Source organism: Biomphalaria glabrata, chromosome 7 (assembly GCF_947242115.1).
Source record: "Biomphalaria glabrata chromosome 7, xgBioGlab47.1, whole genome shotgun sequence".
In the NCBI taxonomy this organism is placed as follows: Eukaryota; Metazoa; Mollusca; class Gastropoda; family Planorbidae; genus Biomphalaria; species Biomphalaria glabrata.
In genome coordinates this window covers 38205275-38220680 of record NC_074717.1, presented here as the reverse complement: position 1 = coordinate 38220680, position 15406 = coordinate 38205275, and the positions used below count along the sequence as shown (strand labels likewise).

At 33.1% G+C, this 15406-nt stretch overlaps 1 protein-coding gene across 1 annotated transcript; it reads left to right on the top strand.

The window, feature by feature from the left end:
* Nucleotides 1-43: 43 nt before the first annotated feature.
* LOC106078281 (E3 ubiquitin-protein ligase Trim36-like) lies at nt 44-14885 on the top strand. Its single transcript, XM_056035291.1, has 11 exons — nt 44-257; nt 3850-3923; nt 4929-5078; nt 5705-5929; nt 6876-6997; nt 7462-7650; nt 7822-7917; nt 8008-8843; nt 9532-9653; nt 10507-10772; nt 11185-14885. The coding sequence occupies exons 2-11, from the start codon at nt 3854-3856 to the stop codon at nt 11518-11520; spliced, it is 2412 nt and encodes an 803-aa protein (XP_055891266.1). The 5' UTR covers nt 44-257; nt 3850-3853; the 3' UTR covers nt 11521-14885.
* The last annotated feature ends 521 nt before the right edge of the window (nt 14886-15406 follow it).

Here is a 15406-nt window from a genome sequence, read left to right as displayed (position 1 = left end):
GGAAGTGAATGTTGTGTTGTTGTCATTTCCGGTTAGTGGGCGATGAGTCTATTTCTATTTGTTTACTTTTAAGTGTACTGTAGGAAACAGACAAATTGTCTAGATTCTAGATTAGATCTAACTAGATCCATAGACTCTATTCTATACCGTAGAGTCTAGTTTTATAGATCTAGACTCAAGATTCTGAATAGCTTGTATAGTGTCGCGGTATTTTTTTAAAATTAAAAATAATTTCTGATTTGGATTTAAAAATTTTTGTAAGTCACACTAATAACTAATTATCACACTTTCATTTTGAAGGGAAAGGTTAGCAAAACAATTAAACATCATTATGATCATTCACTATGATGATTCACTTTCACATTCAATTCATTGTTCATGATCATTATAGACTAATTAGAGTATTTATTAATTTAACTATTTAAGTATTAACTTAGTATTTAGAGATCATCCTACTGAATCCTAGACAATGACAAAGATCTAGATCTAAATCTAGTAGAGTCTACTACTCAGCTACTGTACTGTAGCACTGTAGGCATTGTAGTTGTAGGTATTATCCCCCCCCCCCCCATACTAAGTGTAGTCACTGTACTAGAGTAGATCTAGATTTTAGATCTTGATCTAGATTTACGATGATCGACCACTAAGGTCCACTTCTAGATCTAGATTAGAATTATATTCTCTATCTTAGCAGAATTTTATTAATATAATAATAATAATATATATATAGTCATTTTCATCTAACAAACACTCCCTATTGACCCTATTTTCTGATATTGGTGAACACCCCACAATCTTTGTTTAAACGATCCTTTATTTTGATAGCTATGATGAAACTAGGTGTATTGTTTTGGTTTATGTAATACTCCATTTCTTTATAGTTCAGACACATTTAGTTTCATTTAATCTGAAAAACTAGGGTTTTACACAGGTTCAAAGAACACTGGTAGGACAGTGCCATTTTTTTCTTCTAGGACAGAAGGAAGGTAGGTCCAGGGTGAAGGAGATTTTTTTTAGAAAATTTAGGTACCAGCTAAATAAGACCTATCTAAAATTCTTCTAAATAGGCCCTAAAACACATACATGTCATAGTCATAACCTTTGTGTAAATAGGGGGGTGTTCACTAATATTCATTTATTACTATCAATGACATTAACGAACGCTATTTTAATGAACATTGAGCTATTATAGACTTATGAGGCGGCGCTAGATCTACATTTTTTTAAACACTATGTTATTACTATTTTGCTTGACATCACTAATTGTCACGTACGCTTTGTCTATATTTAGCTCAAGGCTTGTCGGCAAGATTTCAGCTAGCTCGGGATATCCAAGTAGACAGAAACTTTTTATTAGAATAATTGTAATTGGTCAGAAATGTTAACTATTGTATGTTAAGTTGTATTTTATTGGTTGGCCATGCAACAAAGAGATACTAGTCACGTGGTAACGCTCTAGAGTCCGGGAAAGATTCTAGATTGCCTCCAGTGTCGAGCGGAACGTGTTAGAGATAAGATGTACTAAAGTCTCGTGCTGAAACTCAAAGGAAGATGACATGATCATATTATTGTGTAGATCATTTAATTTAGTAGAAATATATATTTTATGTTTTATTCAATCACAGTATATCATTGTAAATATTGTGAATAGCTTTTCCAAGTTTTGAATTAAAGTTTTTGTATTTGACGAGGAGAAGTTTCTTCATTGAATATAATATAATATATTTAGATTGTCTTATCGACTAGCAACTTCTAGATGATCCTCTTATCAACTGGCAACTTCTAGATGATCATCTTATAAACTAGCAACTTCGAAATGATCATCTTATCAACTGATGATTTCTAGATCCTCTGCAATCACAATCATTGATTGTGCAGTTTAGATCAAGTTCATATTCAACGTGACATTATTAAGAGGCTTATAAGAGATCATGACATCTAGCACATCATAGATCGTGACACTAATGCTCTACAAATGTAAAGACAATCTAAAGTGATAGGCTACTAAGGCTAAAGCAAAAAATATGCTGAAACAATTAAAAAACAAACACAGTGATAGTAAAAAACAAACACAGTGATAGGCACAACCCTTCTCTCCCTCTCACTCAGTCTGTCTCTCTACAACAGTATCAGAAAAAAAAAAACATAGAGGGAGGGACTATTATGGATCGATCAGGTACAAAATTAGGTCACAGTCACTGAGCAGAGTGAGCGGGGTCGTGACGTTTTTTTTTTATTTGGGTCAATTAGACCTAGGTAGGCTTTAGTATATAGGTAAAACTTATGTCTAATGGCCTGGTTATGGTGTCAGTTATAAGCAGAGAAGGGACCAATTAAGAGTGGAAAAGTAACACTAATCTGCCGGTCTTGATTTGGTTTAAAAAAAAGAAAATTGAAGATAATATTATTTTTAAATACAATAACATGAAGTGTTCATTAGTGTACAGAGCGGGTAAAGGTGTTCATTACTGTTAGTGCTGGACCTCATTGACCTGACCCTTTTCAACATAATATTATTGTAACTATGGGTAGCATAATGAAGCAATATATTATATCTATTTTTATTGACAATTTTATGGATGACGAGTTTATAGATGTTTCCAGTTTTTTCCTAGGACTAACCATTACAGAGCTATTAACATTAATTTTTTATGTTAAAGTTTGTATTTCTCTTTTTTTTTTTTCATTTTTCAGATGTGGGAGTGATTGTTCTTTGTTTTGGTAATAAATTTGATGCAGTAACAACATGTTTTTTTTTTTAAAAGACAACATTGTGTTAATGGTTCCTCTTGTTTAGTTTATTTCCCGGGACCCACAAATGTAAATAGTACAATTTCTTAGTGCATTTGTTCATTTTTTATGAAATTTAAAGTGATTAAATATCATGTGTTAAGTATTAAAATTTTTATATATTTCTATTAAATGTTTAATTAAAAAGTTAAATCTAATTGATTTTAAACTAATTTTATAATATATATTTCCTTTTTTTTCATGATCAGTATAAAATTAATGAAAAATACAATTTTCTTGAATAATAAATTTTATTTTTTATAATTTTGTAGCCCATTCATTTTCCTTTAAAATAAAATAAAAAGATTATTTAATAAAAATAAAAAAGTTATGTTAGTTTTAGTAATTCTACCCCCCATGAAAATTTGTGTTCATCCTGTATAAACCATTTTTCCTATCAAAATAATTTGCACTGAAAGAGATAAGGAGTAAAACTATCCATGGACATGCTTTCATTTAGTCTCATTTAACAGTTTTTCACGTTTGATAGTAATGTTTCAGAGCAGTTGTTTTTTTTCCTGCAAGATTCTGCTTCATGCTATTGTCTAGGTTTAGAATAGTAGATAAGAGTACAAGAGTACAGTTCGGGAACATTATTCATAGCTAGGCTGTATTTCACATTATTGGAAAATAAAAGCAACAAAAGAAAACAATTGAGTATTAAATGTGTATCATTCCAGACCTCCTCCGTAAGTCTCTGTCATTAATGAATTGAACAAGATTTCCATCTGCTCAATGAGGTAGACACCCTATATATATATATATATATATATATATATATATATATATATAAAGATATAATCTAAAAAAAAAACTTTATCTTTATCTACTAATACTCCCTGGAATTTTTTTGTTTTAGGTGATTGTCCTTGACATTTCTTTTTGATTGCCCTTACCTGTTCATCATTGTTAAGGCATTTACAAAAAAAAAAGGCTATAAAATGTGTTAGCTCCATAAATTAAATCCTTGTAAAGCTCTGACTGGCACCACTGACTGGCACTATTTATTGTCACTTTCTAAATATGTATTATGCCTAACAGTAGTCTTCTGTTGTGTAGGTCGATGTCAACTATGTTCAACAGCACCACTAACTGTTTGCTTGTTAAAACTCAGGAGAATATTTCATCACAAGGTAACAGTGGGTTAATATTCTACTTATAAAATATAGTTTTCTAAAATGCTAAGCAATATCATTGTTTTTTTTGGTGTTAAAGGAATTAGTTGCACTAACAGGAATATTGTCAGTCTCCTTCTATAGAACAGTCTTCCACCATCTAGATCACTTACACACACTTCTTTGGCCAGTTGCTTGTAGCCCTAATACATAAACCACCACCAATACATACAAACACACACAAACTTTGTCCATAACTCTTTAAGGATGATGTGTTTTCCTTTCTTTATTGTTTATATGAACAGTTCAAGAGAGAAAACAGAACCTTCTACAACACACACACACACATGCACATTTGTGTTTCTTGGGTTCATCATTTCTAGATCTACTTCTCTGAATCCAGCCATTACCTATAGCCACCCATGATATACTCCCAATCTTCTTGGTATCATCAGTTGTAGCCTTTTCCTTGCCTCCTCCTTCCCACCTCCTATTTCCACTCTAAAGCTTTCTGTCCTGACTCACCCACCCATATGGACCTAATACATACTTTCATAGTTTTTTTTGCTCCTCAGTTTTAGATCTACATGTAGATGTAGCTTTTATAAAATACCTTTTTCTTTACATTCCCTTTACACTTTAGTGATTAAGAACACACGTACACATACACTGGTTGATACAGCTATTTCAAGGGGTTTTTTTTTAAAGGAAATTTCTTTTGGCTTTTATAAAGTATTATTGTTTATGATCATACAATTATTCTCCAGTGCAAAATATTAATAACTTACTATGTTGAATTTTTTGAGAGTGGTTAAGGAATGATCTCATGTGTTATAAATGTTATTTTTATTACTATTATTATGATTATAATTTTAGTGCATCCAAAATGTCAGTGTGATAGGCTTTGTTATATAAAGCTTTACATTTTTTTTTATTAATACAATGACAAATTTCAATGACATGCTAATTTATAAGTCCAAAAATGACCAAAAATCTTTCACTCATTGAATGTTCTCTGTTTAGATGTAAATTTTGTTGAAATGGAAGAAGAACTGACATGTCCAGTGTGCCTTGAGTTGTTTGCTGACCCTCTGATGTTACCTTGCTCACACAGCATATGTAAAACATGTTTACTTGATATTATGAAGTGTAGGTCAAAGCAAGGAAAAGATGGTTAGTAACATTCTTTTTTAACATTGACATAACAATTCATCATTAACTCTCTAAAACCACCACAAGTTAACTTGGATTGTAAAAATCAGTACCTGTCCTTTAGATGCATTATCTTTAGAGTAAAAACATTTTTTTTTTGTTAGGTGAAACATTTTAAATATGTTGACAAATTTTTATTTTAAATGTTCTTGTTTATGCTAAAACATTATAATGAATAAAACATTTTTTTCAAAACACAGTTGTTAAAAAAAAAAGCAGTTCGTTAAGTTGTAATTGAAAGTGATATTGCAATAAATAGCATGTAATGCATACTCTCTTGTTAAACAAGATATAGATGAACTCTCTTTAGTGAGTGTTTTTTTTTTTTTAACTCCTTTATGTAACATTTGTACTTATTTATTTTATATATATATATATAATATTATTATTATAGCTTTTGCATAGCGCTACTTTTCATGCTTATAGCATGCTCAGAGAGCTTTTGGTCCAATCTCATTTGTGGACTAGTGGGGTGGTGGGGGGGTATCTAGGAGTTTGTTTTCCGTGCTGCCTTTAGGCGCTTAGTAAACACAACTCTAGGTAGCCAAGTTCAAGCGCAAAAATAATATTTTATATGTATTGAATAGGCATGGAATGTCCAGCCTGCAGAGAAAGCCATAAGTTGATAGCTGATCAAATTAATAAGCTCCCTAAGAATCTTGCCTTGGAAAATATAGTCTTCCGCTATCAGGAGATACGCAGCCACAATATGAGCAAGGCAGGGAAACTATTGTATAAAGAATCAGATGTTAATGATTGCCAGGACAAGCCTGATTCACCTTCAACAAACAACTCAGAAGAGTTTCTATGTGGTTAGTACACCTTTTTATTTCTGTTCTAGTCGTATAGATCTTTAGTTATTATTCAATTACTGCGATATGGTGGGTGAAGATGTTTAAAGTACTAAACTGCCCGTATATTTAGCGGTGTAAAAAGAGGAGGCAGAGATCTAGTTCATCCTAATGCCACACAGAAATCTGGTGTTCGTTGGACCTAAGATATAATCTTTTTTTCGTATCTCACAAGTGTAGTGCATAGTAAGTTCTATCACGTTTTCCCATCTTCTTATCATTCAGTATTCTGTAGACCATCATCACATGGGTGACCGAGTGGTTAAGTGCTTGGCTTCCAAACCTGAGGTCCTGGGTTTGAATCTCTTTGAAGACTGGGATTTTGAATTTTGGGATTTGTAGGGCACCACCCATCTGTAATGGGTACCTGGTTTAGTTAGAGAAATTATACGTGGTTGGTCACATGACATCCTGCTTGTTAATTGTTGGCCTAAGAAACAGATGATCTTAACATCAGCTGCCCTATAGAATTCAAGGTCTGAAAGGGGAACTGTACTTATTATTACAGATATGTTGTGACAATTACAGATATGTTGTGACATAGAGTGATTGATAGGTTTATAGACTCATTAAATAGTATGAGGGTCTTTAGTAATAGTTAAGTTTTATAACTGCCTGATACCAGTTCATACATTTGAATGGTCCATCATCCCAAGGAGAAAAATCAAGGCAATATTTTAGTGTTAGCCACATGTTTATTCTTGAATGCATTTGGTTCAGTGAACTAGTTCTGTAGTCACTTATAGTCTTCCCTTTTACATTGAGCTGCATAAAATGTTAAAGGGAAATAACTTTCTCAAGATTACTGAAGAAAAGATTTAACTTACTCTACTTAAGCAATGATGAAATATTTACTGAAGATATTTGCATTAATATATATTTATAATAATAATAATAATGATTCCAGGAATGTGTGAAGGCCCAGACAAGAACCCTGCTGATTGGTTTTGTTCACAGTGTACAGTCCTGTATTGTCAAAACTGTCTTGGTAAATACCACCCCAAACGTGGACCTCTATCCAAGCATAAGGTACAAATAATAAAGAAATGTTTTATTTACTCATTTCATACATTTATTACTTTTCAGTATATGCAATTTCTCAATAACCTTGACTGCTTAACGGTATTATATGGTCTGGATGTGGATTCGTTAACCTGTTCGTCTTCTGTGTTAGTGTAAATGAAAGTATAATCTGAATAAACCATTAAAAAAAAAAGTAATTGACAATAACAAAAAAAAAAGTATAAATGCCATTGGATAGTCTGTTGTATCTTGGGCCAGGGATTGAGATTTATAAGTTGTCCTGTCTGGTCTCCATTTGAAAGAAACTTGGAAAGATAGGATTTATGTCTAAATTTTCATTAACGATAAATATGAATTAGTGTTTTCATTTCTGTTTTGTATAGTTAAAGTTATTAGATTTTCTTTGTCTGTAATGGTCACAGATTTGACAGTAGCTAAGATGCTGTTCTCTTATTACTCTTATTTCTAAGCTGATGAAACCCATGATGAAGGAAACTCTTGAAAGCTCCATTCACTGCCCCGACCATGAATGTGAAGTTGCTAGTATATTTTGTGGCACCTGCAAAGTAGTAGCATGTCATCTGTGTGTCTGTCAAGGCATCGGCCAGCACTGCAATCACATAATTCTGGACCTTGAAACAGCCAAAAAGCATTTGCAGGTCAATCATAATTACTTTTGAGACACCTTTAAATTAATTTATCACTAGATATGTTAGATGGCATTAACCATAGATTACAGTGCATGAAATTGTTACAATATTTAGTGGTGCTATGAAATCTCTAATATAGATTTAGAAATTGTATTGCCACTTACTTTTTTTTTCCTTTAGGAAGCATTACTAAAAGCTAAAGGAGATCTGGATACTATAATAAATTCCATAGCTAAAAAAGATAGCACAGTCAACACAAAATTACAGTTTATAAAGGTCAGCTCAGAATATCATTTAGTAAAAAAATCTTTAAAAATCATTATCAATTATTAGATTTTATTTAATTTAAATTATTTTTTTTTTCAGAGTCTAGAGATGTGTGCAGTCAGCAACATTTCAAGTCAGTGTAATTGTATACTGGCTGATGTAGCTCAGACTTTAGAGTTGGCAAGAAAAAAATCAGTCAGGAGCATCTTAGACATATCCAGCAAACATTCCTCAAATCTAGTGAGCAGCAGCCAGCAGATTAAGTCTCTGTTGTCTCAGTGTCAGAACCTAGAGGCTGTGTGTAAGGACCTACTTGGCATGCAGAAATCCGAAACTCTTAGCTGCCCATCAGCCAATGCTCAGTCACAGCGACACTTCTCCTCCCCCGCCATCTGTTTTTCTGAGACAGTGTCATCATCTGCAGAAATAGCAGAGTACAGCGATCCTTTCAGTGAGTCACAGGACATACGTGTTAGTAGCGCAGAACCATTGGATAGGGATCGGGACAAAATTAAAAATGGCGATTCTGAAGGGAATAAACTGCAAGAGGGGAAAAAACGAGCATCTTCTGATTCTATCAACCTCAGGTTGTCAAGCCAGAAAAGTGTTGAGGACAGATCGCCCAAGCAGAACCGTGTCAGCACCAGAACATTCTACACACCTGTGAAAGAAAAACCTAATGCTCTGGTGGAGGATGATCTGGCTAGAACTAGAAAAAGCGTTGTGGACCAAAAAAATTCTGAGCGCAAAATGTCTGCTGGGCAGATTGGCTTGAAAAAACTGTTAGCTGGAGAAATAGGAATGTCAGACCTGAAAGATAAAGTTAGCTTTGAGCTCGGCTCAGATAAGGACAGGGATACATCAGAAGATATGTTATTGCAGAGAGCAGATGAAGTGGATCCTATCATACAACATATTGCTACTTTATCCAAAGAGTAAGTACCCTGATGTTGTCTACTCATTTTTATAATTTTCCACAACACTTATTGCTTTTAATTATTTCGATAGTAATTTTCTTTTCATCAGTATCTCTTTTTTTTTTCTTTCTATAATTATTCCTTATTTAAATGAAATAAAGAATAATATTAAAATAATCTTAGTGTTGTCAATATTTAACCCATTGGCATGACCATACATCCTATGTCACATTTTATGCCTAATGTAGTACAATTTTTTTTTTGAGATACTGTTATTATTTCTTTAAACTTTCCTATAAGAAGAGTTCATCTTGTCTTTTTTTTGTGAAAACTGGTTATGTTTTTTTTTTGTTTTTTTTTTTTGTAATTATAAGCGCCACTACCCTTAGTATAAGCCACCACCTGGGAAATTGAGTATTTTTTAACATTGTTTTTGTTGTTAAGCTATTTAAAGTATATAATATTTACCAGGTATTTTTCTATATTTTGAAGTTGATTATTGTTTTAAATAATATTTATTTTTATCAATTTAAAAAAACTTTTTTTAATTTTTTAAAAATTCGGATTTATTTCTATCTAGATAGGCTGTTTAAGCTTATCTGCCTCTTATAAACCAATAAAGAATTTGGCTCAAAAGCAAAATGGAACCAAAAGTTTGTTTATTATCCTACCTGTATTTAAAGAAACATCTTTCTTTATTCTTAAGGAGTGAATCAGACCAGATGCCAGATCTCCAGGATACACAACTCAGTGATGATGAAGCTAAAATTAATAACTGTGTATTGAGTTTTCATGCAACTACTCTGGCGTTGTTATCAAACATATCAGGTTTGGATTGAGTGAATATTTACATTATTTTTTTTTTTACCTATTAAGCTAAATATACAGGCTAAGCCTTTTACTACATTTGTGTGTTTTGCAGCATTGAATTTATACTGTTTATTGCTTTTCATGTTATTTTATGAATGCTGTTATGTAGAAATATATGGAATGTGGTAGCTGAGTAATTAAGAAGTTAAATGTCTTTGAATCCAGGCAGAAAGTGGCTTATTAACTTAGTATTATTCTTTGGGGGTGTCTGAGTATTGAAGAGCTTGACTTCTGAATTGAGTGGTCTTGGGTTCGAATCTCAGTGAAGACTTTATTTTTATTGTCAGGATTTTTAAAACTCCTGTGAGCCCATCCCACTTTAATACTGACACCGGCATGGCCTAAATTGTGCCGATGTACCAATAATCCAAAAGGGTACATGACAAGTCTATGAAAGTAAATTCAGTAGGTTTTTGTGTTGGCCTTATAACATCCTCATTAACCATTGGCCTTAACAACAGATTACCTTTACATCATCTGCACTATAGATTGCAAGGTTTGAAAGAAGAACGTAACTTTCCTTTTTTTTTTTTACATTCTTAGGGAAAGTAAATATTCTGAGTCATTTCACTGGTCCTTTATGACCTAAAAAAATTATAACTATATAATCTGGTTAACACTTCAACACCTACCCAAAAATGTTCACATCTCTGCCAAGTCACTTGTATTTAATGTTCTTTGACTCAAATGAGAATGATCTAATGTATTCCATTAAATTATAAAATAACCATCATGCTTATTATTGCTCATGGTTAAATCTAAGCCGTTTGCTTCCAGAATCTCTGTCATTGGTTGTTTCTTGTTTTTTCAGACGACACTGAAATGGATTGTCCCATCATTACTCCGTCTATCAGATCAGTGGTTTCCCCAGCAACTGTCAGTGGGGCACCACGAGTCCAAAACAGGTTGTTAATCACTTGGGGTTTCAGCTCCAACACATTCACAGCGGAACCAATTGAGCACAGTGCCCAGTGGTCAGTTCATATCTCCAGAAATGCCAACCACTTTGGAGATATCAAATCTGGTTATTTATTTGGTGTTGGTGTAGCCACCAAACCTCTGAACTCCAAAGACCAGGTATCCATTTATTTTTATTTTTTCTAAATGCTATGCAATTTTATTTAATACTAAAATAATGATTTTAAGGCTGCAGTATAATAAAAATAATTAGGTTTATTAATGATTAAATAATGTCAAGGACTTGCAATTTCAAAATGAAAGTTAATTCTCTCATAACAAAATCTATATGACTAGTACCAATATTTATAATAATTGGCCTTGATACGTTTTTTTGTGCAAAAATTTATTTAATAAACTGGGACCTTTATAAACCAAAAGTTGTGTGTTCCAGCAGAAATGAACTAAATTAGATGATTTTTTAATGATTTTGACATATTCTTATTAATCATTTTTAATGACTTTGACCTATTTTTATTAATGATTTTTAATGATTTTGACATATTCTTATAAACTACTTTTTATGTGACAGGTAGGAATGACTTCAGAATCTGATGGCATTGTCTGTGTCAATGGTCAGCTAGCTCTGTGTCAGGACAGTCAGCTCAACATCATTTCACCACTTAGAGATCTACCAGTGGTCATCACTCTCTATGTGGACAAGAACCACTTAGGATACATCATGGCCTATAAAATCACATTCACTGACTCATCCAGCTCTGTGCGGGGAAAAAGGCTCATCCAACTGTTACCAGATGAGGCTCCCGACAGTGTTGACAAGCAAAATGTCCCTGAGGTCAAAGTTTACCCTGTGTTCACACTAAGCCAGCGGGTCAAAATGCAGTTCCCTTTATCCTCAGATGTATGATGTTAAACTGAATATTGTAAAGGACATAAATATGTAAAAGATTTTTGTTTTTATGGGATCAAATGTTAAAAAGAAACTCATTTCTTAAGATCATTTATTTATAGTGCAGGCATATTCAACACGAGTTTTTGTTATCTCTGTAGTTCAGTAGCCTTAGATAAAGATGTCATCATATTCAGCTTAAATTATATTCATCATCATCATCAAACTCCATTAGAGTGAGGGCTTGAGAGGCTTAAATCCTCTCTTGCAAAAGCCCTGGACAGATTTGGGTTGCCCCTTAGAGCGAGCAGTGAAAACAGTCCAGACATGAACATTGGACTATGAATCGATCGAAAGATCAGTTAATTCAACCACTCGCTCGTATGGGCAGGGTTTAATCCACGAAAGTGGAGTGAGGCAGGAGACCTTTTTTTAAAGCCACCAGTTTTAGGGCCCGCAAATATTTTGATGGCTTGACCCTCCACTAGTCTCCAGGGCGGTGGCTGGTCAGTTCAACATTAGCTAAAGCCCCGACAGACACAAATTCCTACACCAGACGAGCGTGCAGGGGTTATGTCGATCAGAGCTTAGCATTGCCCAGACCTCACCAGCCTGCTAGGAAAGTTGGGGCTCCCGCAACGTTTGCCCTTTTCGGACCACCCTGAGAGCAAAGGGTGGACTTACTCCAGTTACCAGGGGACACCACGGGGACACCACGAGGAGGTCGACGGGCACTGTCCCCCTTAAATTATATTAACATCATTCCCTCATTTCCTCCAGTGCACTTGGAAACATAAAATACACTGAGCATGAAAACAAAAAAATGATTTTTGTAAGAAGGAAAGTTTTCACTTGTAAATATTTTTAGATTGTAATATTTATTTATTTGCGGTGGTCTTAAGTGAAGAATGTTTCTTCAACACTTTGATTGTAGATTGCACGCTTATCTAGTGCTGGGCACTCAGTAACTTAGTATTTCAGTTCACTTTCAACTATTAATTTTTTTTTATTACTTTGTTGTTGCTGCTCTTCCCCACCGAATGTAGTTAATTTGTTATAGCAGTTTCCAACTTAGGACTGTCATCACCATCTTCCTGAGCTAGAATCCTGTCTGTCATTACTATCTGCAGAGATTTGGGCTTGTATTAGAGCATGGAACAGGTTGCCTGAGTCAGCCAGGGAAGCCAATGACTTGGCAGAATTTAAGTCATTGATTAACATGCATGACTAGATTGACATAGGGACACAAGTAGTATGTAATCATCTTTTTTGAAGTAGCGTCTGCTAGCTAATAAGATAAGATAATAATTTTCATATCTGAAACATTTAAAGCAAAACTGAAGAAATGTCGAGAGAGACTCAGAGAAGAAATTGAGACATAGAATGTAATAATTCTTTATTTCTGAAGAAACTTCTGAGATTTTTATTTTCATAGATAATTTTTAATTTAATTTTGAGCTGTTTGTTAATTGAATTCTTAACTTCTTTTGCATGTACTTAAAAGATGAACAAAAAAAAACCCAACTCATTTCTGAGTTTGGTGCAAACCTACCGGTATTTAAGACAATTTAAACCTATTGAAGACTATTTAAACCTATTGAAGACAATTTAAACCTATTGAAGACTATTTAATTTTATTGATGAAATGGATCCCTTGAATTCTAAACTGTTTCTTTACTTAGAGAAAATGTTTTATTTTTATTCTGGGTTGTGATGAAGTGACTATAGTGCAATAATAATGTAAATATTGAACAAATCAAAGCACTGGAGGCTAGAACCTCAATGTGTTACAGTATGTTTTTATGTCTGGCAGAGTCAAGATTACACCTAATTGTTGTTATAGAAAAAACATAAAAGTACCTGTACATAGCCTTCTATTTTGGGTTGTTTTTTTTTTCAAAAGTTTTTTTCTCTGTGTTTTTTCTGTGTGTGCAGTGATCTCTTTACATATCAGTATGAGAATGTTTTATTTTTCTATGCATTTCTTTTTTACTCTATTTGTCGTACTGTTTGGTCCACAGTAGTATTCTTTTTTCTGTGAGATTAAGAAACCACCACTCCCACAGTTCCAAGTCTGGTCAGGAAACATTTGACCACTAATGGTAATCCGTTTGGGAAAGTATTTTAAGTTGATTGTTCTGGTGGCTTCAGTTCCCCTTTTGTCCCAGCTCCTCATCCGTCCTACTGAGCTCTTCAATAATGTAGTAATACATTAAATATAGGCTGAAAGCATTGCCCTGAACATAGACCACAACTACATGTTTTAGCTTTTAATGAGATGAAATGCCTGAAAAAGTTGATATTTTTATTTAAATAAAGAGGATTAATTATAGACACGAATTAGTATCATTCAGTTTTTTTTTTATTATAACTTGTTTATAATTACAATGGATATATGACATGTTGTATTCCTTTATAACAAATCTGTATGTGTGACAAGTCTAGTATTTTGTCAGTTGTACTAACAAAATGTGTACAAATGCTATGCTTACTTATCACTTAGGAAAGTATGACATGATACATTGTGGTATCATTTTATCAGGCCTCTGAGAAAATTGTATCAGTATGGCAAAAAACGAAGGTGTGTTACATTTTACAAGTTTAAAAAAAATTAATGTATGAAATTTGAAAAAAAAAATTTATTTGAATGAATATGCTGTACAAACAGTAGATAACATGCTTGTGGTTGGGAATGTTTTGCTGATAGCTTAATTAGTTCAGTGGTCCTACATTTGATTAGCACAGACAAGTTATACTACAATATTCAGACTCTCATTTCTAGAGAGATATATTTTGACTTTGTTTATCTGCTATTTTGTTCAGTTTGTTTTTGATTTTGTGATCTTCTACCATTCCGTGTGTACATAACTATAGCATTTTAGTCTTGACACTTTATTAGCATTTTTGTGTTTTTGTTCGTGGCAGTTGACAAAATATTTTTATTTTGTTTTCATGTGTACATAGATAGGCATTTATGTGATTTTTTTTAAAACTTGCTAAAAAATTGTCAGACTTTGGTGTGGTTTCATTTGTTGTTTTGTAACCAGCAAGCACAAGCTTGTTTCCAGGATAAGTTGGCAATTGAAATACAACTTTTCATGGCATGCACAGGTCCAGACTTAGAAACATCAGTTGAAAGAGTAATCTTTTCACCTTTGTGTTCTTACTTTGATGCATGTCCCTTGAACAATGGAAGCAGTCAATGATGGGACTTCAAAACATAACGTAGCTATTTCTTATTTTGTTATATAAAGTACATATCATTATATTCATATATAAAGCTGTAAATGGCTGCTACTATTGTATTCTACAGTGGTGTTCAACAAGAAAGACTTGTTTAATTAAAGCAGTTTAAAAAAAAACAAAAACATCCAAACCAAAAACTTGTTTTTTTTTAATCATTTGGATTATTCTAACAAAAACCCTTTTTAGTTCTCCCTCAATAATTGTCAGACTGTTCCATGGGGCTTTCAATTATATTTCAATTACGGACTGAAAAATGGACTTGAATTTGTTATGTTATTCAAGAGCTGTTTTAAATATATAAATTCATGTATCTGCAGTTAAAACAGATTATGTCCCAAAACAGTGTGACCTGAACAAGTACAAGGAAAAATTATAAGTTACCTATTAGCTCAAGATGTTTGTATGTGTTAGTCTGCTGTATTGTTTACTATATATATATATCTGTTCCCTTAGCTTTAGCCTGTAACACTTTGTAAAATGAACTTGACCTACTACCCAATTGTAACTTGGGAGAAACTCTATCCAAAGCAAGGGACAGAGAGGAATGGAGAAAGTTGGTCAACATATCGTGTGTGGTGCTCCAACAGACTAAGGAATAGGTGAAGGGTGAAACTTTTCAAAACTGAATAATTAAATTTATTACCATAATGACAACTAT

Bases quoted from the DNA above. Each gene is read 5' to 3' on its own strand.
- LOC106078281 (XM_056035291.1), top strand. From the start codon at position 3,854: ATGTCAACTATGTTCAACAGCACCACTAACTGTTTGCTTGTTAAAACT. The intron at 7,651-7,821 runs GTCAATCATAAT...TTTTTCCTTTAG, and splicing joins CAGCCAAAAAGCATTTGCAG to GAAGCATTACTAAAAGCTAA. The intron at 8,844-9,531 runs GTAAGTACCCTG...TTTATTCTTAAG, and splicing joins ATTGCTACTTTATCCAAAGA to GAGTGAATCAGACCAGATGC.